The sequence below is a fragment of the Solea solea genome, chromosome 7 (assembly GCF_958295425.1).
Source record: "Solea solea chromosome 7, fSolSol10.1, whole genome shotgun sequence".
NCBI classification, from domain to species: domain Eukaryota; kingdom Metazoa; phylum Chordata; class Actinopteri; order Pleuronectiformes; family Soleidae; genus Solea; species Solea solea.
Window position 1 is genome coordinate 15,314,591 of NC_081140.1, and position 27,290 is coordinate 15,341,880.

At 40.4% G+C, this 27,290-nt stretch overlaps 2 protein-coding genes across 2 annotated transcripts; both read left to right on the top strand.

Moving 5' to 3' along the window:
* Positions 1 to 2,617: 2,617 nt before the first annotated feature.
* On the top strand, positions 2,618 to 16,717 carry rtn2a (reticulon 2a). The gene is made up of 10 exons (XM_058633710.1): positions 2,618 to 2,742; positions 3,878 to 3,931; positions 4,315 to 4,920; positions 5,748 to 5,948; positions 11,360 to 11,567; positions 12,226 to 12,364; positions 14,675 to 14,744; positions 14,849 to 14,895; positions 15,000 to 15,058; positions 15,941 to 16,717. Exons 1-10 carry the CDS (start codon positions 2,712 to 2,714, stop codon positions 16,014 to 16,016), a joined length of 1,491 nt encoding a protein of 496 aa, XP_058489693.1. The 5' UTR covers positions 2,618 to 2,711; the 3' UTR covers positions 16,017 to 16,717.
* A 4,114-nt stretch (positions 16,718 to 20,831) lies between these two features.
* On the top strand, positions 20,832 to 26,743 carry rhoub (ras homolog family member Ub). The gene is made up of 3 exons (XM_058634546.1): positions 20,832 to 21,250; positions 22,771 to 22,829; positions 24,734 to 26,743. The coding sequence occupies exons 1-3, from the start codon at positions 21,034 to 21,036 to the stop codon at positions 25,187 to 25,189; spliced, it is 732 nt and encodes a 243-aa protein (XP_058490529.1). The 5' UTR covers positions 20,832 to 21,033; the 3' UTR covers positions 25,190 to 26,743.
* Positions 26,744 to 27,290: the final 547 nt, after the last annotated feature.

Genomic DNA, 27,290 nt, shown 5'->3' on the forward strand with positions numbered 1-27,290 from the left:
TGTCTATTTTTACTGATTTATCCCTCTGCTCTGCCCCACCTCCTCCTTCTGTATGAGTAACACTGCTGGATAATCACCTGGCTGTCAGGACAGCCCAGATGACCCATGCCTGCACACTTGTGAGTGTTCATGTTACTCTGAGTGCAAAACTTTACACAGCACAGAGGAATCCCATAGTCAGACATTTCTGTTAGTAGTTTTAGGTCAGACGCAAGACATTTTGAATCCACAAAACCTTTTTGTCTTTCAATATTTAAGTAAAGTAAATTAGATAGTAAATGCTTTAGAAAATAAGGCTAACAGTTCTGGTTTGTGTTGCATTAAGATCTGCTGTTCAGTCTCCATTATTGCATAAGTGCAGTATATGTAATGGCTGTTTTCAATCCCTTGTGCAGTACCCATTCAATGTATGACAGTTTTGTTTTTTGTTAGCAATCTCACTTACACTTCTTATCCAAACTAGTTAAAGCGTTATTTTTTTTAAATCATATATGAAACTAGAACAATAATGTATTAAAGTAACAAAAGGTAATGTTATGTTGTACAAGCTCATACAAAATTAAAAGGTGATAAGTCCCTTGTGTTAACACACATCCTTAAACCTGCTCTGAGCTGTACAAGTGTAAGTGATTGGTCCACTCCGTGCCTCACCAGAATTACATTTGTGTCTTTATCTCATTAACTGCCGTGTATTTGGAGCCAACAACCAGGTTTAAATACTCCTGAGATTACGTTGACGTTGTTTCTACCAAGCTAAAAGTAGGACTAAACCTTTTATCAGCTGTTTTTAGTCTCAGATGAGGTGTCTTGTTTATCGAGACTGAGCATGCATGCAGTGAACAGGATGACAAGTACATCAACGTACTTAAGGGGTGTTAAATTGGTCTGAGTTCGATATCACTTGCATAGATAGAGAAATCTTGATGATGAAACATTTCTATAATTAGACTTGAACTAAATAGTGACCACTGTGTGCTGTTTAAAAGCTTTATGCTGTGAAACAAACCCAGGCTAGTAACTCTACTCCAATTGGCTCATTTGTTGCTTTTCTCATGCTGTCAATAAAAAAAAAATCCCTTCAAAATCTCTTAACAAACTCTCCTAGTCCCAGTGTGTTTGGGACCAGTGAACAGTCTATTCACAAACTGCACAAGTGAAGGCAGAGTTTCATTATATGACACTTGAGCAAACTTCCACAACATGTAACACAACATGTCCCAGTGCTGAAAACCTACATATTAGGTTAGAAAATGATATGTTCCTTCTTGCTTTAACTGGGGGAGGAAACGATTAAAATGTGTGGTGAAAACAAAGATAGACAGGTTGTGTAAAGTTGTGGACATAATATTATTGCACTGCACTACGAGAGCAGAAATGCAAATTATTATTTCATGACAATGGCCTGCTTCGTGTATGTTTGAATGAGAGTACTTTTATTGTCACATTTAAAAGATGAGAATAAAATTGACCCCAGTCACAGGGAGGTCAATTCCAGTGTTCGTGCGTAGGTCCCAGCCCCAGTTTAACGGGAAGGTTGCCTCACGAAGGAAAATCTCTGCCAAATCAAATATGTGGATCATTTGCCCTAGAGAGGGAGAATCTTATGTTGTTTTTACATCCATCCCACTCCCATTTTCTCTACTGGTAATAAAAGAACGTCAAGTTAAGTCATAACAGACATGCACATTTGGTTTCACCCGTCATGAACCAGTGTCAAAGCGTCAGTTGGACTCATAAACTCACTTCCCACTATAGAGTAGTTCTTACTGGAGTTTCCACATCATTTGTCCTCCAGCTTTTAAATCATAATAAATGTGAAATTAGTTTCAATAATAAATATATTCTTCTATATTAAAGATCCAGTGTGTATCATTTGGTAGGGTTTATTGAAATTGAAATTAAAATTATATTGAAATTAAATACGTTCCTAAGGATAATTGCTTCAAGGAAGAAAAAAGAAACTGCCGCAGAATAAGCATTTTACACTGTACAACTTTCTAGTGCATGCATTTTTCATTTTTAAGTGGAGGTTTACTATACACTTCCAAGGGATTTGAATTGGAGTCAATGCAGTGTCTTTATGTATCCATATGTATGCAGAATTGCTGTGCAAACCAGTGTGTGCGTTTCAGGTATTACTCATGTTGTGAGGACCTAAATCTGTTTACACAGTCACATTATTGTCGTACTCATGTGGACAAAAAGTCTCCATAACATAAATGATATTACATTTTAAGGTGAAGACATGGTTTGGTTAGGATTAGACCAGTAGTAGTTATGGTTAGTTGAAGTCTCCAAAGAAACATATGCAAGTAAATGTGATGTCCTATGAAGTCATGGAAACCAGACTGTGTGCGTTCATGTTATACATTAAAACACATGACGAGGCACACAGAGTGAACCATGAATAGGAGATGACATCGTTGCACGCTCACTTGTGCTTTTCCCTTTGCTGTAGGATACATGACCACCGCTGCAGTCATAAACATGCGAGAGGAGCTGAGGAGAGAGAAGGGGGGAGGGGGGAGGATGCTGGAGCAAAGCAGGGCGGGGCTGCTCAGTGACAGAGCGGAAGAAGAGGAAAGGAGGAGGAGGAGGAGGGAGAGGGAGGGAGTATGCTGTGTATCCACAGGGTGTGATTGCCAGCAGCAATTGGAGGGAGTCGGTGGGGGCTTCCGGACTCAATGGGCTCAGAGATGCCTTGATGGAGTATGGGCCAGGTTTTAGGATTTTCCCATTGCCGTGAGTCTGCTTTTATTGTGCAGTTTCCTCCCGAGTCTGTGTGTGTGTATTTGCTGATCTCACTGTGCCATCGACATGTGTGTTCCAGCTCCATCATGTCCTCTTGCTAAGTGCCTGCTCTCCTCTTGTCCCCCCCTCTCCCTCTGTAACCGTTTATAAACACATGGTCGATGGATGGATGGATGGACGGATGCAGTGCAGAAGCTGATCTGTCCATTGTCCCTGAGTGATTTACTGGTGTTTGTGTAGCAGTTGTTTGTGTTTTACTGTATTTTTCTGTCTCAACGTTCCCCCTGGTATTGTCTTCATTCGTATGACAGTGTGTTCTGTGTATATGTAAACGCAGAGGAGAATAGCCTGCGTTCCCACAGCAGCTCTGTCTGGTTTGATGTATTGTATGAGCTAATGTAGTCAAGGCCTTTACTGCTGCCAGTTTAGCTCTGACCTACAGCACGCCATTGAACTTGCCACATTCCTGTGATATGTAATGGATGTACACATAGTTTCGAATGTAGTCACATGTGGTGTTATTTTGTAATGATTTGAATAGGGCTGACACGATTATTAATCATCAACTATTCTGATAATCGATTAATCGGTTTGATGTTGCTGCTTTGCTGTTTTTTCAATAATTAAAATAATTTCCAGGTTTGGGAAACATTTTTCTACATTTTATGGACCAAACAATTACTCTATTCGAAGAAATTATCGCTGGTTGCAGCCCTAGATGTGAAACACAATTAATCTACAGATTCACGAAAACATATTTAACTGTTCTTTTATGATGAATTTAAATTTAATAAAATAGTTTTTAATTAATCTCCTTTTTAGGATGTTTTTAGAGAAATTCACCTTTTGAGATGAATGAAGGTAAAAAACAGCAGCATAATTATCTTAGATTTCTGACATTGTTTTGGCCGCAGTTTGTTTTAGGTGCAGATTTGTATAGATGTTGACTGTAGGCACAACATGTTTGTATTTCATTCTGATATTTATATGTCTGAGGTTGCTTTTGTGCTGCTGCTTGTTTACGGGCAAATGTTGACTGCAGGAACACAGGACTATTCTGATATTATATTCTAATTTTATTTGAATGTGCACACATTTATACAAAATGTTGATTGTTTTCTTTCAGAGGAATATGGTTCTGTGGCATCCACTCCAGACTCAACGCCCCCATGCACCGATGGTATAAGACACTTAACTCTTACACACAATACCTATAATATAATATAATATAATATAATATAATATAATATATATGTTTACTTGTTACATGAACAAGACTACTGCTTATGAAAATAAATTCACCAAACACCCCGATTGAGTAACTCTGAACAATGAAGATCCACAGGTTTGACAAGAAGTCATTGTTGTTAAATGATGGAAGTAGAAATGTTATACACTTGTCAAAGAAAGTTTCATTTTAAAATATCACACACCTTTTTGCTCGCACACATCAAATAATCTGATATCTTTATTTATCAAAAGCAAAATCACATCACTGCGCTCATACGCAGAGTTTGTACAATTCTTTCTCAGCTCTTTCCTCTTCTTCTCTGTGTTTTTTAGGTGGAAACGAGGAGTCTGAGATCTTTGAGCTGCAAACAGCCAGGGAGTGGTCCGACGATGAGGAGGGTGGTGGGTACGGAGATCCAGATGATGATGATGATGGGCTGGCTTCATCCCCGTCCATCTGGGGAACGCCGCGTCAGAACTCTTATGAGCTGACTTTCTCTTACATCGCCATCGCCGAGGCTGAGGCAGTGGGAGCCTCACGACACCTGCGTGACCGCCGTCGGGCCGGCTCTCGGGGAAGCCGCACTCCTTTGTTTCGTACAGACACACTGGAAACATTGTTGGACTCGCCTGATGTAGACTGGGACCCGCAGGCTTTCCTCGGTCAAGAGGATGAAGACGAACCGTCAGAGAGGAGGGAGGAGGAGGAGGATGAGGAGGAGGAGGAGGAGGAGGAGGAGGCGAGGATAGCAGGTGAAGCTGGACAAAGGGACGGAGACCAGGACACACAAACTCAGACTGTTACAATGCAGGACTCTTCCCAAAATCTGGACCTAGAAACTCAGGTGATCCAAAGAGAGGAAAGAACGATCCAGACTGTCCCGCCTCCTGCTCCATCCCTGTCCTCTCAGCAGCAGAGACCCATACAGCTACATGAGGGTGAGAGAAGTGGGGCAGCTTTTAATGATATTTTTCTTAAGCCCAACCCTGAAAGGCAAGTGAAAAACAACCTTTGCTCCTAAGGGTAAACTTTTAATTATTCACATGCCTTTCAGGGGCTTTTGTACAATTCCAAGCCATCTGCATATTCTGCTTGCAGTTCATTAGTTCTTTCTGTCGTTTCATAAGGATTTGCCAAATAACGTGCCTGTGCTTTCCCTTTCAGATTCCTCCCCATCTCAAAAATCATAACATGTCAAGAGTTGACTATACAGCCTGACTCTTAATGAGCTACAGATCATTTGGCACAGCGTTGCATCAAAATAGCCCAAACTCAGAGAAACGTTGGCATTTTTATAGGCATATTATGATCTTTGAGTGTTGGAATGTAAGGTTTATTTAGGTTTGGGGGTTTTTCAATATCAGATTGTTCATATTTTCTTTTCTCTTTTTTTCAATTAGCTGTTGTCACACCAGGCAGAGTAGACTATAAATATCGCATATCACATATCATTGTTTACTTGTGGGTAAAATTAGAATCCCTTTCTTGTGCACATGATAAAACATACATCCACCTTCTTTTATTACATCCATATGTATTTATCTGTTAAGATGTGATGAATGAACAAAGTAAAATTACTAAGCTGTTTTCAGCTTTACTAAGCTGTTTAAACTTCACCTTAAATCAGAACTTTTCTGTCTAAACAGAGACTACACTATGATTTAATATCTAATTGGACAATTTCTGCTGTTAGTTTTAGTTCAAGCTGAGATTGCACAAAAAGTGTGCTTATGTCATCTTGAGATCACCCTCTGCTTCCCGGCAGCTTCACCGACCCTCGAGTCGAAGTCTCCCGTCGTTAGGGAAACCATCTCAGTCAGGCTGCTCACGTCTGTGCGACCCAAAGGCCCAGCGCCCACGTCTCCAGCCGATATTGGTCTAAACTCTCAGGAACAGCTGGTCAGCGATCACTGGTTTTCAGCGCTCAACCTATCAGAGGACCCGACAGTATGCAGCCACATAGCAGGTACAAGAGTCACCCAGTTTTCTTTGCCTTTCCTCATCCTTCATCTCTCTTGGTACACATCTCTGTGTCCGGCTCGGTGCTGAGTGAGATCTCTCACTCTGCTCATTGATCAATACTCTGTCTGAATAAAGAATATATCACATTTCAGCCTGGACCTTTAAAAGCAGGCAGAAAAAGATACACCACGGCCCCCACCCGGAAGTCTTGGCTGCTCATTTTGTCTCCATGGTGACCCTTCAGTGGGATTTCAGGAATGTCTGGCTAATTGTGGAGAGAACATCAGTGAACATTCACATTCAAATTACTGCTGACATCAGTGTGACATCAGAGTATCTGAGTGTGTGTGTGTGTGTGTGTGTGTGTATGTGTACATGCCTTTAGTAGGCAGGCAAACCTATCTTTGTGATATCATTTTGTCTGGTCCACACTACTTTAACGGGTTATCTGAGGTTAAAGATAAAGGTTTTAGTGTGATGGTTAATGTTAGGGTGAGGGGCTAGGGAATGCATTATGTCTATGAGTGTCCTCACAAAGAATGCAAAACCAACATGTGTCTATGTGGACTCCTCAGGACCTCTTTGACCTTGTCTGGACCTGACAAGGTCGATGTTTATACCAGATAGATTCTCTTCATTACACTGAGATTGTCAGGAGTCGTCCTGACAATCATTAGCAACAAATTCTGGTGTTCATGAGGCACAACCTCATTTCTGAGGAACTGACTGAGGTAAGATGTGCATTGTAGTTAGGTTCAGGTAAGGCATTCATCAGTCAGCTGGAATATCCAAATGCATGGAAGCCAGTGCAGCGAGACAAAGATAAAGTCACTTCAAGTGGCCTGTCAGTCAGAGTGGAGCTTGTTCTTATTTTAGTTGATGTGGAGACGAGGGCGGCACCACTGAACCCCTCACACTGTTGATGAATGTGTGGTTAGCTTGATGACAGAGTTTAGGTTCTCCTCAATAAATAGCACTTACACTTTGCGTCTGTAAGAGCATCATGTTTTCGTCTGGATTTAGGCCTTGGACACACAAAAGGTGTTTTATTGTATGTGCTTTTTATCCACACCAACCATCAGCGTTACTGGAGCAATGAAACTATGCTATTTTCGGGTCCCGGAGTGAGAAAATCTCACTTACATTGTTGGTTATGCAAACATCATAGTCCCTCCTCTTTCTTGCTCTTGCATTCTCTGTCGTTGTCGTCTTCCTCTTCTTGTGTTTGGAGATTGTTTGGTATTTTCACTCTATAATAACTTTTATGTGAAAGTATGTGCACAGCGTGCAGGTTTTATGCACATTCTCAAAGTCTCCTGTTCGATTTATTTTGTGTATCTCTATAGCAGCATCACCATGCCACATACAGGCCTGACATATGTACCACAGTGTCTAGAGTCGTTTGGGGGCGGGATTTTGTGTGGATGAAGACGTTTCTTGAAACAGTGAAAAAGAAAAGATTGTGTAGCAAAAGTTTCCTTGTGGATAAGGCCATAATATTTCTCCTCATGTCTCCCTGTAAATCACTGAATCCTGTTATTGAATGTCTTGTGCTTTGATTATGATTTTAATTTGACCTTTTATTGACAGAAGCTCAGCTAGATTCTTGAACAGCTACAGCTCTTGTTATATGACGACGTGTCTTTTTTTAGAACACGAAATTCCATGCATATATGGAAATCTCACTGACATTATGTTACATTTAACATTTGTGTGTCTGTATATAGTTGCACACTGCTGCCTTCATTTCTAGGTAACGTGTCAGTTAAATAATCTGATAAGAATAAACATTTCTTTGTTGACCTGATTCTGAACCTCACCTGAATCACTTATCCCATTTTTATAGCATCTTAAAAAAGTTGCAATGAAATAAATGTAATTTCTTGAAGCTATGCTTTTTAAAAATAAATAAATAAATAAATCCTAAGAATTTGATGTTGAAAAGGTGTCAATCACTTGTCTGTTAATGTCAGTGTTGACGGCACGAAAGAGCTTGGCTTCATGACATAACAGAAAATAAATCCATGTTCTCACATTTCAGTCATAACTATGGAGGCAACTCTGCGAATATCTCCAAGTTCAAAGGCATCCCATAAATTCATTCTGCTTTAGAGGTGATTTTTGCTGTAAGAGCAGGTGGTTTGGGGATTCTTGTGTGATTGCTTTGAATCAGCAATCTTTCTATGTGAAGCTCTTGGAGTCTTGAAGAGTGGTGGGCGGTGCTGTAAACAGGATTATTTTAGGACATCAGGACTTTGGACTGCTGAATGAGCAGAGGGTGTCCAAAAACAGCTCGGGGGGAACAAGGGGAGCACAGCAGGACAGCGACGGGGACAGAGGGCGTGAGGGGGAAACACTGGAGCAGCATTCAAAATGGCCAGTAAAGGTGAGACATTGGGCTTTTGGTGAAAATAGGATGATTTGTGACAGCAGTGTGTGCACATAATGTAGATGATGTTGAGGTATTTGTTTAAAGTCATGAGCTGACTGTTCGATTCTGCAAAGAGCTGTGAGTGAGTGAGTGAGACAGACAGCAGAGGGGTGGAAACCTCTGGTAGTCTTTAGTAGTGAACTCTTTACCTTTGTGAATGTGGTGTTTTGGAAAAGGCTTTCGTGAGACTGGAGGAGGAAACTGAGTCTCTCTTCTCTTTGATCCTTTTACAAGCAGAGTCTCTGGAGACGGCAGCTTCCATCAGCTCAGAGACTCTGTATCAAATACCTCAGTTGAAATTAGCAGCAGCACCATTCAAAAGAGGCTGCCCTGTCATGTTGCAGTATGTTAATAGAATGTTGTTGTCGTATGTGAAATTTCTGACATTTCCAACTGCAGCACCACCACATGTGCTCAATGAAATGGATTTATTGTTGAAAAACATTCAATTGTGGCATGATTGGTTGAGAAAAAGTATGACTATTATTGTTGGTTAACTCTTTAGTTCTTGCTTCTTCCTCTGTGCAAACTAAATTCAAGGATTCAAACACTTCAATTCTTGTTTAGAGTTTAGATACAGTCCTGTTATATGTTATCTCTGTGGTCATCAATAGTGCAGCGCAATAGTGATAGTGTCTCAGTATTTCAGCCAGTCACTACACTCACTTATACTGAGTATCTGATAGTTTAGACCAGGGGTGGGCAATTCATTTCCCCAAGAGGCCACATGAGAAACAAAAAATATTGTTGAGGGCTGGGCCAAATTTGAATGAATTTTAATAAAATTGTTATCTCTTTTATCTAAAAAAGCAGTAAATTGTATTGTTTTGGTGTCAATTTGGCAGCATACAAACACACACAATTAACACAATTACTAACCAACTCTATTAAAAATATCAAATTACTACACTATATAATGAATACTATTATACTATACTACTGTGGCCGTAAGATGCCCAGGTCTGGTTTAGACCAACACATGAAGACCACGATCAGCACATAAGTTGGACATTAGTGCAGTGTTGAGAACCAAGAAGGGTTATGACATTATTTACAACTAACTATTCAAAAGTGTGAGAGAAAGATTTGCAGAAGTGCAGATATGTATGTTTCTCGATGAATTTAGAAAAAATGTTGGTAGAAATATGTTGACTTAGAAGTTAAAGAACAAAATAAAATCACATGAAACATTAAGTTACAATCAACAGGTGGTTAACCTAGCTTAGCTTAAAGGTTGAGTTTGTAGGTGTAGCTATCCACACATACAATACAGTATGTTTTCATGTGGGGATGAACGACATTATCGGCACAATATCGGTAATGGCATATATTGGCTTTAAAATGTATTGTCAGATACCTCCTTGGCTACTATGCTGGTGCCCTCTATAACTATTTTTCTTCTACATTCATTTATTTTTTTTATTTATTTTGCTCAATGAAGAAAACAGATGTGACAAAGCAATCCGTTAATTATATCGGTATTGGCCCAAGCACTGATATCTGATATATATCGGCATATCAGATATCGAAATCATGAATTTATTATCACCTGAAAGAGTCTGCCATTTTGTGCAGCCATGTTTACAGTAGCACAGAATGGACTAAATAAACACTGGCTCTGTGTTTATGTTACCTGAAGGCCACCGTAGATTCTCATACTCTTTTGGATGGGAACCACTTTATCCTCCACATGAGGGTCATGGGGGGACGCTGGTGCCAGTCCCAGGTGACATAGGGCGAAAGGCGGGGTACACCCTAGACATATCCCACTGTATTAATTGTATGCCGTCACTTTTTTATATAAATAACCCATCTGCTCTAAAAATACTGTATTCTAATAGGCTTCCACTTACTTTAATGCTGAGGCTTAGCATTTCACTGAACGAGGAGCACAAATAGTTAGACACTTGTCTGACAGCACATCACCATTCAACTACACAGATTAACACATACCACCGTTTTAAATACTTTACTATGAACTTTATTATGCACGGACTATCCTAATACAAGGGTGTTATTCATTGTTTGGGGTTTTTGAATGGGAATGTTTTTGAAATAATTCAAACTAGATATAGTATATACAGTATGTACTTTATATTATATCATAATCCAGTCCAGTAACTCTATGGACGCCACGGTCTCCACGGCAGCTGTTGCTGGGTGACAGGGAGGGACACCACCAGGGTGTGGAAAGGGGGCTGACGTCTGCCAGCAGGTGTTGTGAAATCCTGCGTCTAAATTATCCTTGATCCTGCTTCCTTCTTTCAACTTAGGACTAAATTTAGCCCAGGCTATAGTCTGATGTGTCCTCATAGCTGCTGCTGCTGCTGGTGGTGGTGTGTGTATGAGTGTGTGTGTGTGTGTGTGTGTGTGTGTTCTTGTGCTGGAGAATGAAAATCTCCCTGAATCATGTCTCCCACGACCTCTTCTTCAGCTTCACTTCCACTTCTTATCTCACCAGTGTTACTGCAACCCTTTTACACCAGAAATAACACACGTAATGCACTCCCACTGTGAAGAATGCAGAGGTTCACAGACCTCACCTACAACCAGGCACTATACTTTATGGGACAGTACAAGCTGTTAATCACATAGTGTTCACTTCACTCATATGTGTCATGCTTTATCTTCTGTTTTCCTCTAAATGTGTGTCACTGAAGAAGAGCTGAAACTACAAATTGAGACCATCAACTCTCTTTCTCCCATAGACTTTCATTCAAAAAAAAGTGGACTAACTGCTACTTATGTTTATATTTTAAAACTACTAGGCTATATTATATATATCTATTATTTTGTCTATGTTTTTGGCCAATGACTGAGCTTCAGCTGGTCCTATTATTACTGCAAAAATGACAGATTGCTGTCACTGCCTTGGTTTAGTATCTCCTTTTTCCATTCACTTGCATTAAAATCCAGTTTCTTTTGACCTATGTTAATGGTTTATCTTCCCCTTTCTTCCTCCTCCTTTCCTCGTTGTCTCTCAGTGACGGACCTGATCTACTGGAAGGACACGGAGCGAACAGGTATGGTGCTCACTGGGCTGGTGGTGTCCCTGCTGACCCTGTTCCAGCTCAGCATCATCACTGTAGTCTCCACAATCTCCCTGGCTGTCGTTTGTGTCACCATCTCTGTTCGCATCTACTATCAAGTCCTCCATGCCCTCAAATGGAGTGATGGAGAGCATCCCTTCAAGTAAGATGCTAGTTTGTTTTTTATTTAGAATCGATGCATTTAAAGGATTCACTCTCCTTGCGTGTTCCAGCTTGTCTAATTAAAAACAAGTAAAGGGAACGTGGTGACGATGGAGTGGAGAAAAAGAGCATAACACTGGATTCATCCTATTATAACCTGAGTAAATTCAGCCAAAATAACTTTCAGGCTGACTTTTATGAACATGCACTTATTCTTAGTAGCGGTTTAAGTCCCCAGACATTTAAATGCCCTGCCTGTGAAGATTAGAAGTGCTCAGTCACTGCCCCAGTTTAAATCATTGTTTTAAAGCTGCTTTTAATTCTTTTTACATATATATTTGTCATTTTCCCTGCAAACCTGCCTTACTAATGTCCATATGTTTCTTGTGTATTTTTTGTGCAGCTCTTTTTATATAAATTAAGTAATTATTTTTTATAGTTTTCAGTTATTATATGCAGTAACGGGTTTGGTGTAGCATACTGCAGCATGTGTCTGTGCTTCTGTTTTAATGTATATTTCAACAAATTAAAGCATGTTGAGTTTTCATTAACTAAGTTCTTTGTTCAGGGGATGAAAGCGAGACTTTTTTTGCAGTTTCAGCCTCCCTCTTTTCCTGCGCCTCATCTCCTCTCTTTGTCGTCTCGTATTATTGTTGCAGGACATACTTTGACATGGACATTAGTTTCAGTGGAGAACAGGCTGAACTCTACACGCAGAAAGCCATCGTTATGGCTTTGTCCACTGTCGACACTCTGAAGAGACTCTTTTTTGTTGGAAACCTCTTTGATTCCCTCAAGGTGAGCCAATCCAGCAAACTTTCAAGGTTCAACAAGCTTTATTTTGTCACTGAACATGAGGAGTGAGATATAGTCTCCACTATTTACAAAGTAATTGTAAAAGGCAGCCTCAAATCAATAAATATGTAAAACTAATAAATCAATAAATAACATGGGTGTCTTTGTGAGGACCAAAAAAACGTATAAACCATAGGAAGTGAGGACATATTTGGTTGGTGCTAACGTTTTGTCAACGGCTTAAGACTTGGTTTTAGGGTTAGTGTTGGAATTGTGTTTCGGTTAGGGTTCAGGTAAGGGGTTAGGGAATGCATTATGTCAATGAGTGTCCTCATTATGAATGCTGTGCAAACGTGTGTGGTTGTTTGTGTCAGGGGGGTTCAGTTCACTTGTTTACTCCTTTTAAATATCGGTTTTCTAAGATTTGTTTAGTTCCGTCCAGAACTTCCCATAAATCCAAGCGTCCGTGCATTTCTGCTCACTTTCATTTGGCTCCATCATCTCAGTCCCCTTTATCAGTGGAGATGACAGCGTTGCCATGCCAACCGTCATTTTCATTATACCAGTATATATAAAGTCTCTGCTCTTAAATCAAAGCAATATCATTGACAGCAGCCGCTTTCAGTCCTAATGACATATTTGGTAATCATTTCACTTTGGTCATTTTAATGTATACAGTGCAATGCATTTACATTGTTTCTGTTTTGTTGCAATATATGAAAGTACTGTTGTTTTTATATATTTTATTAAACCTTTATTTATCCAGGTGAGTCATTTGAGAACCGATACTCATTTGCTTGGAAGACATGTGTGAGATGTTTATGGTTTAAAGACTTTGTATGGAAAACTTATTGAAAGTCATGTCGCAGCAGAGTGTGGACAGTTAATAGTATAAGAAAGTTTCAGTATCGGTTTCTCCGAGTTACACTGAGTCTGAACAGTCTACCAATTAGCAATCAGCAGCGGCTGAAAATGAGACTTGGCCACTACCCCGAATATAGATTATCTTACATTTGTCATTAGGTAGCATTTTGATAATGTGATTGCAGAAAAAAACACTGGACAGTTTTAGAAAGGATGGTTTCCAAAAGTGTAAAAAAATATCCTGGACAAAAACAAATGATAAAATCAATGTTTTGAATTTAAAAAATACTAAATGACGTATGTAATGTTCAATGAATTTGACAAAAGTGCTAAAAATGGATTGAAAACTTGAGTTTAACTCAAACGACATGTGTATATTATGCTCAAGCGTGAGTTAATGATGGTGTAATAGACCTGTTAAGAGCCAGCGTTTCATTTTGTGTGTGAAAAGTGTGTGACTTTAAAAACTGCATACTATGTGCTCCAATAATGACATTTGCACAGTCATCAGTATCCGCTGAAATGTCATGAATTACACCTTACTTAATCTCCAACATATTCTGACATTTCAGTTATGAAGCGCAGCAGTTTGTGAGCACACAGACATTAATGCCTTGACAGTAAATGGTGAGTCAGTGTGAAGTAACTGAGCCTCAACCCTGACCTGGCCGGTATGTGACATGACATGGACGACGCCAAACGCAGAAACGCCCGGGATGAACTATTCCCATCTGAGGCGGGGGGGGGTGTCCCATATCAGGGCCTCACTGGGACTGAGACACTGAGAGATGTAAAACTATACTGGGACCCATGTATTTAGAGCAACTTTCCGTCATCGAGTAGAGAATTGTGTCAGTGTGCATCGTTTTAGTAGATATTAAAATCTCAATGCGTAAGACTTAGTCAAGACGGGGACAAACGCACGTTAAAAGCATCAAATAAAACAAATTAGAATGACTGACTGAATAGGTGACTTTATTTTTAAAGGTATATTTAAAAAACATAGAGATGAATGGGGAAAACTTAATTAATGCAGAAAATGAATTCAACTTTTTAAATATGTCCCTATTTGGGCCTGTTGATGGGGTTGCCCTTGTGATGTACTGTATTTGTCTGAAATGTTTGGGCTTTTACTGTTTTTATTTTCTGCTGTTACAAAATTAGAAACAAATGAAAAGCAAATAGAATGGATGAAAGCACAAGGCAGCAACACTTATTCCTGTAGGCTTTTATTTATCAGTTCCATTACAGCAGCTCACAGTAACACATTACCACAGTATAATAGAATGCAGGTAAACGTGTCGCATGATTTACTGCTTCCTGAAACTGAACGAAAGCCACATGGAGCAGAGCTGGAGGGTTTTCCCTGACCTCTGCTCGGATCATTGATGAAAGTTGAACTAACTCTCTGCAGCTGTGTTTCTCTGTCTCTGTTTTTCTTGGTCTCAGTTCCTGGTCCTGATGTACGTCTTTACTTACCTGGGAGCGCTGTGCAATGGCCTTACTCTGTTCATCATCAGTAAGAAACTGCTCTCTGTCGACTCGCACACATCTGGAATGTCTTAACGCACATGTTCTCTTGTCATTTAATGCTTCTTTGTCTGTTTCTTTCTTCTTCTCCAGGTGTGATCGCTCTCTTTTCTCTGCCACTTTTCTACAGACAGCACCAGGTAATCAGTCTGTCAACGTGCTCTTCGTGCTGTCACTCGAGCTTTCATGTCAGTATTCTTAAACATGTATTTAACATATTTTGTTCTTCACTGTCATGTCACAGGAGAAAGTGGACGCCGTCTTCGCAAAAATCCAGGCCCACATTGACAACTTTAGGGACATGTGCGTATGGCGCCATCTTCTGGCACAATGGTGCCACTAACACAGTTTTATAGTTTGTTAATATCGACAAAAGAATCTGTGTGGATACCCACACTTGAATGTGTCATTAGCTTAATGTCCTCCTTGATTTTGGGGCTTGAATGTCTAGTTTATCAATCTACAATCTATGACAGAGCTTCCCAAAAAAAAAAAAGAAAATAAATGATGAATTTAATCACTTTTTTGAGACTAAAATATAATGTTTGTTAATTGTATTTGATTAATACTAATTTCAAGACTCAGTCTCCGTGTCTCACACCTTCCCTGGAGTACTGAACCAGAGATTGGGTCTATGAGACCCTTATTTTCAGAAGCAGTGATGCTTTTTTTTCCACCAACTACAAGAATTTCTGACAATTGGTGAAAAGAAATCCAGATGTGGCAAAGCTGCCATGTCTGACTGTTCTCATAGTGACAATGTAAAATAACCACAACACAGCCATTATGCGGTGGTTTGTTTTCCCCAAAATGTATGAAAATATTAGCAATTCTACTAGAATTTAAGTGATTTCTAAAATAGGTTATGCTACAGCACCTCAGAATACCACAAGGCTTACTCTTCTCAATCTGCACGCACACTAATCAATCAAAAAAATCAATGATATAGCATCATTTGTGCAAAATTGCAAAACAATGTGCTCACCAATTAAAAAAATCACACAATAAAATAAAAATCAAAGATACAGTAATAAACTCAAATATTTTTAAATTAAAATACCGGATTAAGATAATGCTAAGATCAACATGTAGCTTTAAGATGACTTTCATAAAATATTTGATTAAAAGGTACTTAAGAACCCAAGAGCTACAGTAAAAAACCTCTCCTCTGTTTCTCTTTCACAGCTTTGTAAGACTCGCCCATGGCGGTGGCCCTCCTCCTGACCCAACTCCCGGTGGCGCCAAACCCAAAATCCAGTAAACACTCATGAACAAGAACTTGAACACAAGCTCCCCGTGTTACAGGCTGTCACTCAGATGTCTTACCCAGCAGTCTGTGCCGAGAACAGAGCCGCCGAGACTGGGGAAGGGATGTTACGTAAAAGGACGATGACAAGCATGGCATTTTATACTCTTAACTATCTAAGTTATTGGGTCAGGTGGTTGGGGATGGGATTTATCTTAATCAAGGCGAAAACAAGGGGTATAAATCCTGGATGAGACTTTTGAAGCTGATGTCAGAGGTGGAAGGAATCAGCCATTCACCTCATCCTTTGTGACCATCTTTGGAAATATTGTTTTTAAATTGTAAAAAATTATTAAGAAGTGTCTTAGATTGAGCTTTAGTCCAAATGAGGTACTGCGACCAGAAGTGGGAAGTTCCCACACTGACAGCTACACACCTGAGCAAAGGGAAGTCAGTTTTTAAGGTGTTTTACGCTCGAGGACAAAAAAAAACCCAGAGGTCATCCGTCATTAATCATGGCAGCATAAAACTGGCAGATAAGAATGCATGTGTCGGCACATGTACGTTTCTGAATGCATATCCATTCTCATGACAGTTTATCAGTGTGTATGTAAGAATGAGTGTTTGTGTGTGTGTGCGTGTGTGTAATTCCTGACATATCGCTTGCTCAAATATTACCTACAAGCAATTAAATTAAAAGTCACATTTCTTCTTTATTTTACAAAGATTTTTCTCTCACTTTCTTCTTATCATACACAGACATCCACCTTCATTCACACCAGCATTGGTCACTGCATCTACTAATGAGCACGCATTCATGTAAATGGTAAGTTAAAACATCATATTAGAGGGGGATGTGTGTAAAATATGCTTCACAGTGACCTTTGGCATACAAAACAGTTACTGCAATCCCAATTAAAAATACTGCAATTATCTGGATCATGTCAACACAGCTGTAATTCAATCCCACCCTCTTTTTTTTCATCCATCGATCCATCTTCTACCATTTTATCCTCCACATGGGGGTTGTGGGGGGCACTGGTGCCAATCCCAGCTGACATACTGCTTATTTTTATAATTGAACCTATTTAGTAAATTGAAGAAGTAACGTTTAAAAGTGAAAGTGTGACCACTATCACATGGTAATGTTCTGTAAAGGTTGTACGAAGGTTGTAGAAAAGTAACATCAAGGGAACAATCTCTGATTTGGAGAACGTTCTCTTTAAAGTGTATGAAGGTTGTAGCAAAGTAACATTCTATATGTCAAATATGCCACCAAAAACTAACATTAGGGGAACATGGCAACCACAGGAGAACCTAGGAGGGAACCTTCAGGGAATGTTCCCGCATCCAAAAGGTAATGTTCACAGAACGTTCTAGGAACCAAATATTGTTAGCTGGGGGACATTATTTATGTTAAATATTGACCAACAAAGTGAAAGAGACAGACAGTGAAGCCAATATTTACATTTTTCCATTTCGTTTATCTCTGATGACGCATCATAGTTGTTTTATGACTTTATATATATATATATATATATATAAAACACTTTGCTTACATTAACCACTTTTATGTGAGTTCTTTCAACATTTTTGAAACGCGAGATGCACGATAAAGATTACTTAACAGGAAGTTCTTTGGCAGACTGACGGAGTGCCAGGAGTGTCAGTGCTGCTGAGCAGGAGTTCATTTGTCAGACTGATTGTTTATCTCCTGCCCTGGAGGAGGAAGCAAGAAAACAGCAGGTGCCTTTTTAAACTGCAGGTTATTGTGCGTGATCTTACAGCTGCTGACCCTCGCTTGCAGCAACCCCTCATGTTTACATGAACCATTGCCTCCCTGAGAATGGGCTTTTGTATCTCTACAATACTTGTGTGAATGTTCATGTGCACCATGACAAGTTAACTTATGCAGCATTGTGTAACTAGTAAAATAAATTTTAGGATTAATGAAATTATTCAGGATACTCTTTTCCCTTTAGCAGATGCTTTTTTTCTTCTTCTTTTTTTGACAGAAACTGCCAAAATTCATAATGAATGAATTGGAAGAAAAAGCAAAGCCTTGTACATCAAAAACATTTTATATGTTATTAATTGTCTTAACTTTATTTGTAATTTAGGCTGTTTCTGTGTCTGTTCTGTCATTTGCTCATGGTTGGTAACATCCTAATGTGTAACATAATGGACCTGCGGCAGCTGCATGCTCTGCTTTTCTGATTGTTTTCTCACTATCTTTTTCTTCCACCTTCAGCAAAGTGAATGAGACACTAATGAAATTAACAGGGACTCATTCCCTCATCTGTCCTCACAGCTTGACACAGAGGAAGTTCATTTCCTCACAACTGTCTTGTGCAATTATGTTTAAACACAAACTGGTGTGTATCTTAATCAAACGCATCACTCTTGTAAAACTGTGTCGCAAAATTCGGATCATTGAGTTTCTATGTTTGCTCTGTGAAGAAAATCAAATTGTAACAGACGTGTGGAATCAGTCCAAATCATTAAACCCATTTATAGCGGTAAGCAGTTCATTTTGTATTCTTTAAAATAGAGTTTAATCTTGAGAAATAAACATTGAAAATAAATAGTATAATGTGAATTTATTTTTCAAATGGAGACACTCGATGAGCACTTTGATAGAAACACCTGTGTAGTTATTTTATATCATATCAGGATGAGGATAAGATGTTAGCCAACCTGCAGGCACACAGGTGGTGTGATCGTGTTGGAATTGTTTTCTTGGCACACGTTGGCCTCGTTCAGTCATGAAAGACACATTTTAGGTCCTGTCTGGGGACATTTATGTCCTTTTACAGTCTAATTTTGTCAATTTCCAGCATGATAAACTAACTGTCACAAAAAGAAAGTCAGCTCAATTGTTTTCCATGATGCTGGCCTCCTTAAACTTCACTGGCGTTATAGTCATCAGATCTAAATCCAGTAACACTGTGGTGATACAGTCACATCAACATGAGCCAGAATCTCAAAGGAAAGTTTCCAAATTCATGTACATTTAAGTGAGAGCCATAACGCCAATAGTTCCAATTATTTCTTATTTTTGCAAAATGCAGAGTGAGCTAACAAATCTAACATTTGTCTTCAAATCAGCATCAATTATTATAGGTATACTTGCACAAAGTCAGGGATTTCGAAGGGTTACAATCAGGTATATGATTAACCAATATTGTCATCATTTTCCTATTGAGGCTGAAACAGCAAGGTCTCTCCCAGGTAAAGATTTCACACTAGACTGGGGTTAAGGAGTGCAAAGAAAAGGCCACATTGAGGACAGTAGATGCATGCAAAATGGAAGATGTTGAGCAGTGTCATCAGCTTCGAACTGGCAGAAACCTGTCACACCCATCTACTGTCTGGAGCGGTCTGATCACAAGTGGTCTTCATGGGAGAATTGTGTCGAAAAAGCCGGCATCAGCTGTTCTGGAGAGTCAAAAGTTGAAATGTACAATAATGACAGTCTGCAGGCAACAGTGAATCATGGGTTCCTTGCAAGTGTGGGCCAGCATTTCTCCAAACTGAGTTGGGGAGATGGTCAGAATGAATTGTTTCCCTAGAGCTGAGAAATACATGCAGCTACTTATCCATCATGCAGGACCATCAGGGAGGAATATGGTTGTGCCAACATTTACTTTTGGAGCAGAACAACAACAACAACAAACACACAACCAATGTCATTAAGAACTATCTTCAGTGTGAAGAAGAACATGGAGTTCTGTGTGTGATGGTGTAAACCGCACAGAGCCTTGTTCTCAACATCATTGAAGCGTGTCTGGGATTACATGAAGAGACAGAAGGATTTAAGTTCTTTCAAAAAAAGTCTACCTAGATGAACTGATGTTGGTTTGTGAAGGATGGTCACACAAATACTTAAATTATTTCATTATTTATTTGCTTTCATTGTGAGCCCTTGGGATCACTTGAGCAAAATGTATTTTTCAGTATTAATAATGTCTTTATATATATATTGTATATTATAATTAAAAAGAAAATGCTTTGTTCTTTTAGTGGATGTAACTTGGGAGCTTGATCTTCCTTTTTACCACAAGGGGGCGACACAAGTCAAGACATAATCTCATCCTCATTATATCCAGCTGTCAAATGTGTCTGACCTTTTCTCCTGGACCAGTACGGTTTGAAAAAGGACCCAGTCAGAAAGTAAGTTACGTTAACCAATACATAAATAATAACTGCTGACTAAGTCGTGATTTGATTGTTTCCTTCTGAAGCTGCATTTTAAGACCTGGCTATACTGTCCTTGCAGCATGAGCTGGCTACAAACGAAAGTAGGTCAGGCGGTCTGACTGACTGACAGACAGGGGTTTGAAATTTCACCACATTATGATGCATCATCTTCAAAATGGACACCATGACGTCTGGACAAGTATGGACCTGCTGACACAAGGTCAAACTGCTACACTGTTAGATCATTGTACCCTAGAGATTATTGACAGCGCTGCGTATATATATGTATATACGTATATATATAGTTATATATGTGTGTGTATATATATATATATATATATATATATATATATATATACAATAGTGAACAATAATAATAATAGTACTTACTATTATTATTATTATTATTATTACAATAGTATGCAGCACAGCATCAATGTATTCTGATATGAATGGACACATTTGACAGGCCCCGTTTATAAACATATATAGACACATAAAAATAGATAAATAAGTGACGAAAAGTGGTTTCTCGGTTTCCACCTGCGTCTGTTCATCCCTCTGCTGTGAGGAGTGAAGTGGGCGGGGTTAGTCAAATCAGTCTGAACATATACGGCGTCAAGATCCGCCCTCGCATTGTAAAGTGCGGATTTTCTCGCTGGGGTCGGGATGGTGAGACGCTACAGTGAGTTTGACAGCGCGCAGGTCGAGAGGTAAGCCTGTTACGCACGGACTGTCGGCACCGCACAGTTTAGAGACGAGGGAACCTGTTCCCATGGTGGACGCTTCGTCTGGCCGTCGAGGAGAGAGCGGTCAAGTGCTGGCTGATTGAATGTCACCTTTGTTCACCATGGATTACGGAAGGACCATGGCTCCTCCGGTGCCTCCGCATAACCCCAAACCAGACCGGCCTGGAGACGCGCAGGAGCGGCTGCTGAAGTGTGTGCTGCTCGGTGACGGAGCGGTGGGCAAAACCAGCCTGGTGGTCAGCTACACAACGAACGGATATCCCACCAAATACGTTCCCACTGCCTTTGATGACTTTTCGGGTAAGCACATATTGCCACCTCTCACTGAGTGAAACCCCCCCCACATTTCTGCGTTTTTGTCTGCACTTGCCTCTTCATCTCTCTCAATGACTGAACTCTTCTTCAACATCGCATGCTTCGATTGCACCCGCCCACTCTGCCATGTCCCCTATTATTTGACTGTCATCACAGATGTGTTTGTGTTTCCTATCATCTATCTTCCATCGGGGTTAATGTACACGAGCTGACGCCGCCAGGTTTCCATTTGGCACGGTCCCACTTTCCAAACTGTCTCACTCACTACTAGTCCGAGCAGGCTTTGTTTAATCAAAAAGAAAAGCAAGAACAGAACGTCTTGTTTTAAAGTGAGCAGTGTTGGCATGAACAATGCACCTGTGACCTGTTGATCACCACTTAAAGAAACTTTTTTGGAGCTCTTATTTGTATTTGTATGAGCTTTAGAGTATCTGTAGCTCTCACTTTTAAACCCAAGCTGCTTTGTCATTTATCTTAAAGTTACTTCTCTGTGTCGTGCAGTAAAGCACAAATCCCAATAAAACACTTGGTGGGAACACACACCACCCTCAGACCAGCACTGGCTCAACCCTCTGGTACAGACTGGTCTCTGGTTCAGGGGTTTTGGATTGCACAACTCTGCCTATTGTTGTCAGCCTTGACCCACAAGCCCTCTCCTCTATGCTGGAATGGGCACATCTGTTGCAGTGGCTCTGAGGCAGAGATTGTCTTTCGCCGCAGCCTGACAGAGAGCGATTGTGCAGTTGGGGGGCCCTTAATGGTGATGTCATTTCTCGGGGATCACAGTGTCCTCTTGAAAGCTGACTTCTGAGCAGTTACGCAATGCCACAGGTGGCAGAGACGCAATGGAGCGTGAGGCTGAGAGAGGGGATGATAAGTGGGAATTTGGGACCTGAAAATCAAAGGAATATCATATGTCAGGGATTAGGGAATGATTACTCAGAGGCTCTTTCTCCTCCTTTTGTTAAAGCAGGGTGCCATGGTGCCTGTCCTGTTACATGAGCAGCTCCAGCAGGCTCTTTGATCAGGTTGTATGACCGACCACTCCAGGCGTACTTTAAATGTTTCCATGTGCCCACTGCTCTGCATTGTGTTCAATCGTCTCGAAAGAATAATTGGCCCTGTAATGAAAGCCGTCGTAAGGTGACTCATTCACTTTTCCAATCTAAAAGTGAGGCTGACTGGAAGAGTCACAAAAAAAAAATCTCCCCTCTCTTTTTTTTTCACTCCTCTGTTAGTCAGCGTTGGAATGGCCTCTGTCAAAACACAACAGAGAACAAAGCCCAGCGAGTGGTCCGAGCGACAGTTAAGTGTTATGGCCTCAACAGTAACATGCAGCAGAGTGGGTGGGCGAGACGGAGCAGGAAGAGCAGAGGTCTTTGTGTTTTCAACTGGCACGCTCTTGTTTATTCCAGTGAACATGCTCGTGTGTGTGTGAGATGTGCTCAAGTGTCAGGTGGTGGCCTCATACTCATATTTTCTTTGTCTGTTTTCTGTTTCAACAGCTGTGGTTCAGGTGGATGGAAACCCAGTTCGACTACAGCTGTGTGACACTGCAGGACAGGTGAGTTTTTGGCACTCTTCCCAGATAACCCTGTGTCTCTCAGCCTTTGCTCCATTGAGCTGTAAACGTCACATTTTTGTGATTGCTGCACTTTTCCTTAAGTGCCACCACAAATGACTTTAAAACATCTTTGTTGTTCGCCCCAATGCCAAGAAAACAAATACAACTTATAACCTAAGATTTAACATTGTACCTGCAGCACATATCATGTCTGCGAGCAGATTAGCTTCAACCCAGAGTGTAAACCTCATACGGCAAACACCTTCCTCTCGTGAAGCATAAAACCATCCAAACATGTGACAACTCCGTGCCCGGCATGTTTTAGAACACACCTGATTCAGATGAACGGCTTGTTATCCGGCTTCTGCAGCGCTTGATGAGGAGCCGTTCATCTGAATCAGGTGTGTTGGAGCATGGGCCACAACATGCACTGGACTACAACAAAGCTCCGTTTTGAGTGTGTGTGTGTGTGTGTGTGTGTGTGTGTGTTATAGCAATTCGATTTCTCATGTGGACATTGTCATGTGACGTTAAACAAAAAATATGATTCATTGGGAAAAGAAAGCAATTGTGAGTCATTAGTGAAATGTGAATAAGTCCAGTTGCATTTTAAGTCAGTCTCCATTTGGAAAAATAGCTTAGCCCGTACAGGTATACAGTATCTGGTGGTGGAGGCTTGGCTGTAGGTGAGTCAGTCTGTCTCCACCGAGAAGAACATGGTGGTGCAACAAACCTGTCAGGCAAATGTTATTGACTCATAATATTGCTAAGAACATTTTGTGAAAGAGTGTTTATATTTTCTCTCAGGCATGGGTGTTTTTTTGTTTTAGTTATTTTGTTTAGTTTTTTTTCATCTCGTTAGAAACCTGCCCTTCGGAGCAGCATATTTGACATTCACAAATATTAACTGCCAGTTCTACGCAGAATCAAAGGCGTTTGGCAAGTGAAGTGGAACACATAAAAACCTCACAGCATGTTGCAAGCTGCACACAGTGTTGAAACTGCACTCACACACACACGCAAGCACACAAGCACCCACACATGCAGACAAGCTTGGGCAAATTAGGGCGGATAAAAGTCCTCAAACACTTACTGTACTGATGTAGTTTCATAAGAGTAGTGGGTTAGTGCCAGAAATGGGTCGGGATGTGCCAAATATAAAAAAAAGAAAACAGAACAAGAGAGAGGTACAGAGTGATAGAGAGAATGAGCCAAGACTGAAAGACTGAGGTTTGGACAAAGATGATAACAGCTGCAGCCAAAGCTGTGATAAACAAAGTTGCTCCACACGTCTGTACAGTCAGCGTCATCAGATCAACAAAGCAAAGCCAACGTTGATTAAGTGTCTACTGTATTTCCCCAGCTCCAGTTGCACATGTGAACCGTTTGAATAAGCGGTTGTTTCTGCAGATTAGAGTTGCGTTTAGAAATCAGAAGGTGCCGGCACAGAGCATTGTACAGGGATTAGGAGATGTGTGCCACAACGAAGGGAGTTAAGAGAGAGAGGAGGAGTGGTTTGTGTCAAGTTTCTGCAAACCTTTAATCTGTGTGTGTGTGTGTGTACCCAAGGATGTGTGTGTGTGGGGGGGGGGGCTTATTGGTCAAAGCTGTGTGTCTCCAAAGTGTTAATTAACTTTAGATGACATAAATAAGTGGGCTGATGTGTATCAGCCCAATATAAATATGGTGTAGACAGTTTGTCATTAAGCGATTATTGGCACAACTGCCTTTCCTGTGATGTGATGGTGCTTGAGTGTGTGCACCAAAAGTGCAATTGCGTGTGGTCTGTCTGAGACGTACATTTCCACAGAGCGAAGATAATGAGCAGAGCCAAATGGAAAATCTTGTCTGATTTAAAATAATGGACATGAGCGCATTGCTGACTCTCCTTCTCTTTCCACCAGGACGAATTTGACAAACTCCGGCACTTCTGCTACAGTCGAACTGACGCCCTGCTGCTCTGCTTCAGCGTGGTCAGCCCCGCTTCCTTCCAGAACGTCTGGGAGAAGTGGGTTCCAGAAATCCGACGGCGCTGCCCTCTCACGCCTGTGCTCCTCGTGGGCACGCAGTGTGACCTGCGGCAGGACGTCAAGGTGCTGATCGAGCTGGCGAGGCGGCGGGAGAGGCCCGTGTTGGATGAGGACGCCAGGGCGCTCGCGGAAAAAATTGGTGCGGTGACGTACATCGAGTGCTCGGCACTGACGCAGAAGAATCTGAAGGAGGTGTTTGACGCTGCCATCGCTGTGGGGCTGCGGCAATCTGACAGGAGGGCACGGCGGGAGAGAAAGGTCCGCAGCACTGCTGATAAGATGAAGATGCTCTCCAAGTCCTGGTGGAAGAAGTATGTGTGTGTTCAATAGGAGGAGCGCAGATGATTTAAAAAAAACTGGAACTGCTGACATGTTTGGGCAGACTAACTTGGATGTATGGACTTCTTTTTAATTTTTCACTTGGACGACCCCAGATGTGCCGGCCAGAATTACTTTAATTCAGTGGAACAACAGATCAGTGGAGGCAGAGTGAGCCTGTCTGAGCTGTAGACTGGCTGGAGGTTTGGCACCCTGCCATTGTGACCATAAAGTATCCAAAGTTAATGCCTGAAAGACAGAGAACATGAGGCTATAACCACTGTCTGCTGCTCAGAGCCTTGACTGAATGGTTAAATATGACTGAGACCAGCGCTCAACCAAAAATTATGGAGCTAATAAATCTTTTATGGCACATGGACTTCATATCATACTGGACTTGTCCAAAGGAAATGTGAGCTGACTTTGAGGGGACGTGTTCGGCGCCAATGTTATGTACTTAAAGTATACTCCTTCTTTTTGTCTGATTGGATACGTTTCTTTAACAAAGTGTACTATTTTTATGTGTTCTACTGTAATCCAGCACCCAACACTTGTGACTGACACTCACCTTAAAGCTCCAGTCTGAGATGCAATAGTTCTGCTATTGAAAAGTTGAAGCCAAATCTGCACATTTGTTTTCTAGTCTATAACTTCACTGGCAACTTGCTAAGAATCTGATCAAACTTATTTAACTCGTTCTCTATTGAATTACACTCAGATGTATAAGAGTATAAATGTATATGAAATTTAGGATGTGACGTCGTTTTAATGTGAGCTGTCACATTAGTCTTCCGATCCATTTCTGTTAAAGTGTATGAGCCAGTGAAGGGATTTCTCCACATCAGTTTTTATATGTTGTTAGCCATACACCAGAGTTCTGTAAACTACTCACCAATACACGTAACCTGGGTAACACATGTCTGCTTTAGGGTTTAGAGGTTTTAAGTATTCACTTTGACTGAAAAAGCTTTACCAGAATTTTTACAGATGGCCTCTGTTTTCAAGGGTGTAGCATTAGGTTGGGTGGTGCCACTGCACATTGTCCTTATCAAACAAAGTCCAAACATATCACCAAAGTCTTGCCATGCAATGGCCTTTGGACCAGTGGAAACTGGTGCTCGAGACAAACGTTTACTCATTATCAGTGAAAAAGAAATGGCTGATCAGCAGGGCTTTTCACTGTCACTGTCGCCACAGCCTTAAAGAGATAAGTAATGGTCTTTGTCAGTAAGTGCATTGGAGCTTTCTCTAATCTAACAGTAAATGAGGTGAAATCACCAAAGAAACTGATTCTGTTTGCTTCTTATTTTTCAGAAGCCTGTCATTCAGCTCTGTCTGTTTATCTGAGTCCATTCTGGGCCAGTAACCGATCAACAGCGATACAGGACAGATGTGTGAAACATGATATGTTGTTATGTATGTTACATAGTAATCATTTTAAGATGACATTGCTGTCCAACTCTGAATGGTGCTCAACAGTATGAGCGTTTCAGTCGGTTCTATTCTGGCATGGAATCATTTTGTTGAGCTGTACAAGCAGAACAAAATAAAATGTGAAATATTTAACCTGTTCTCACGGCTGATGTTTCCATTGAGACGTTATTTTGACAGTCGCACTCACTGAAGAGAATATGATATATAGATGTATGATATATATATATATATATATGTATGTATGTATGTATATATGTGTATGTATATATATGTGTATGTATATATATATATATATATATATATATATATATATATATATATATATATATATATATATATATATATATATATATATATATATATATATATATATGTGTGTATGTATATGTGTGTGTGTATATATATATCTCTATATCGATATAGATAGATGGATATAGAGGTGGGTTTACTCATGTCTAAGGTCACAAGATATGAGGGCGTGAAAAGGGGTTTTGGCAGGTGTTATGTTTTACGTAACCTGACGCGTCTGTGGATTTGTTAGGTTACACAGAAGCATTCGAGAAGGCATTGTTGTGAAGTGTAAAGAAATAGGGCAGATGCTTTCATAAAATACTTATACTTATACCATCCATTTATCACAGTTGCAGTCTTTATTTGTTCCACACACCACACTCACACA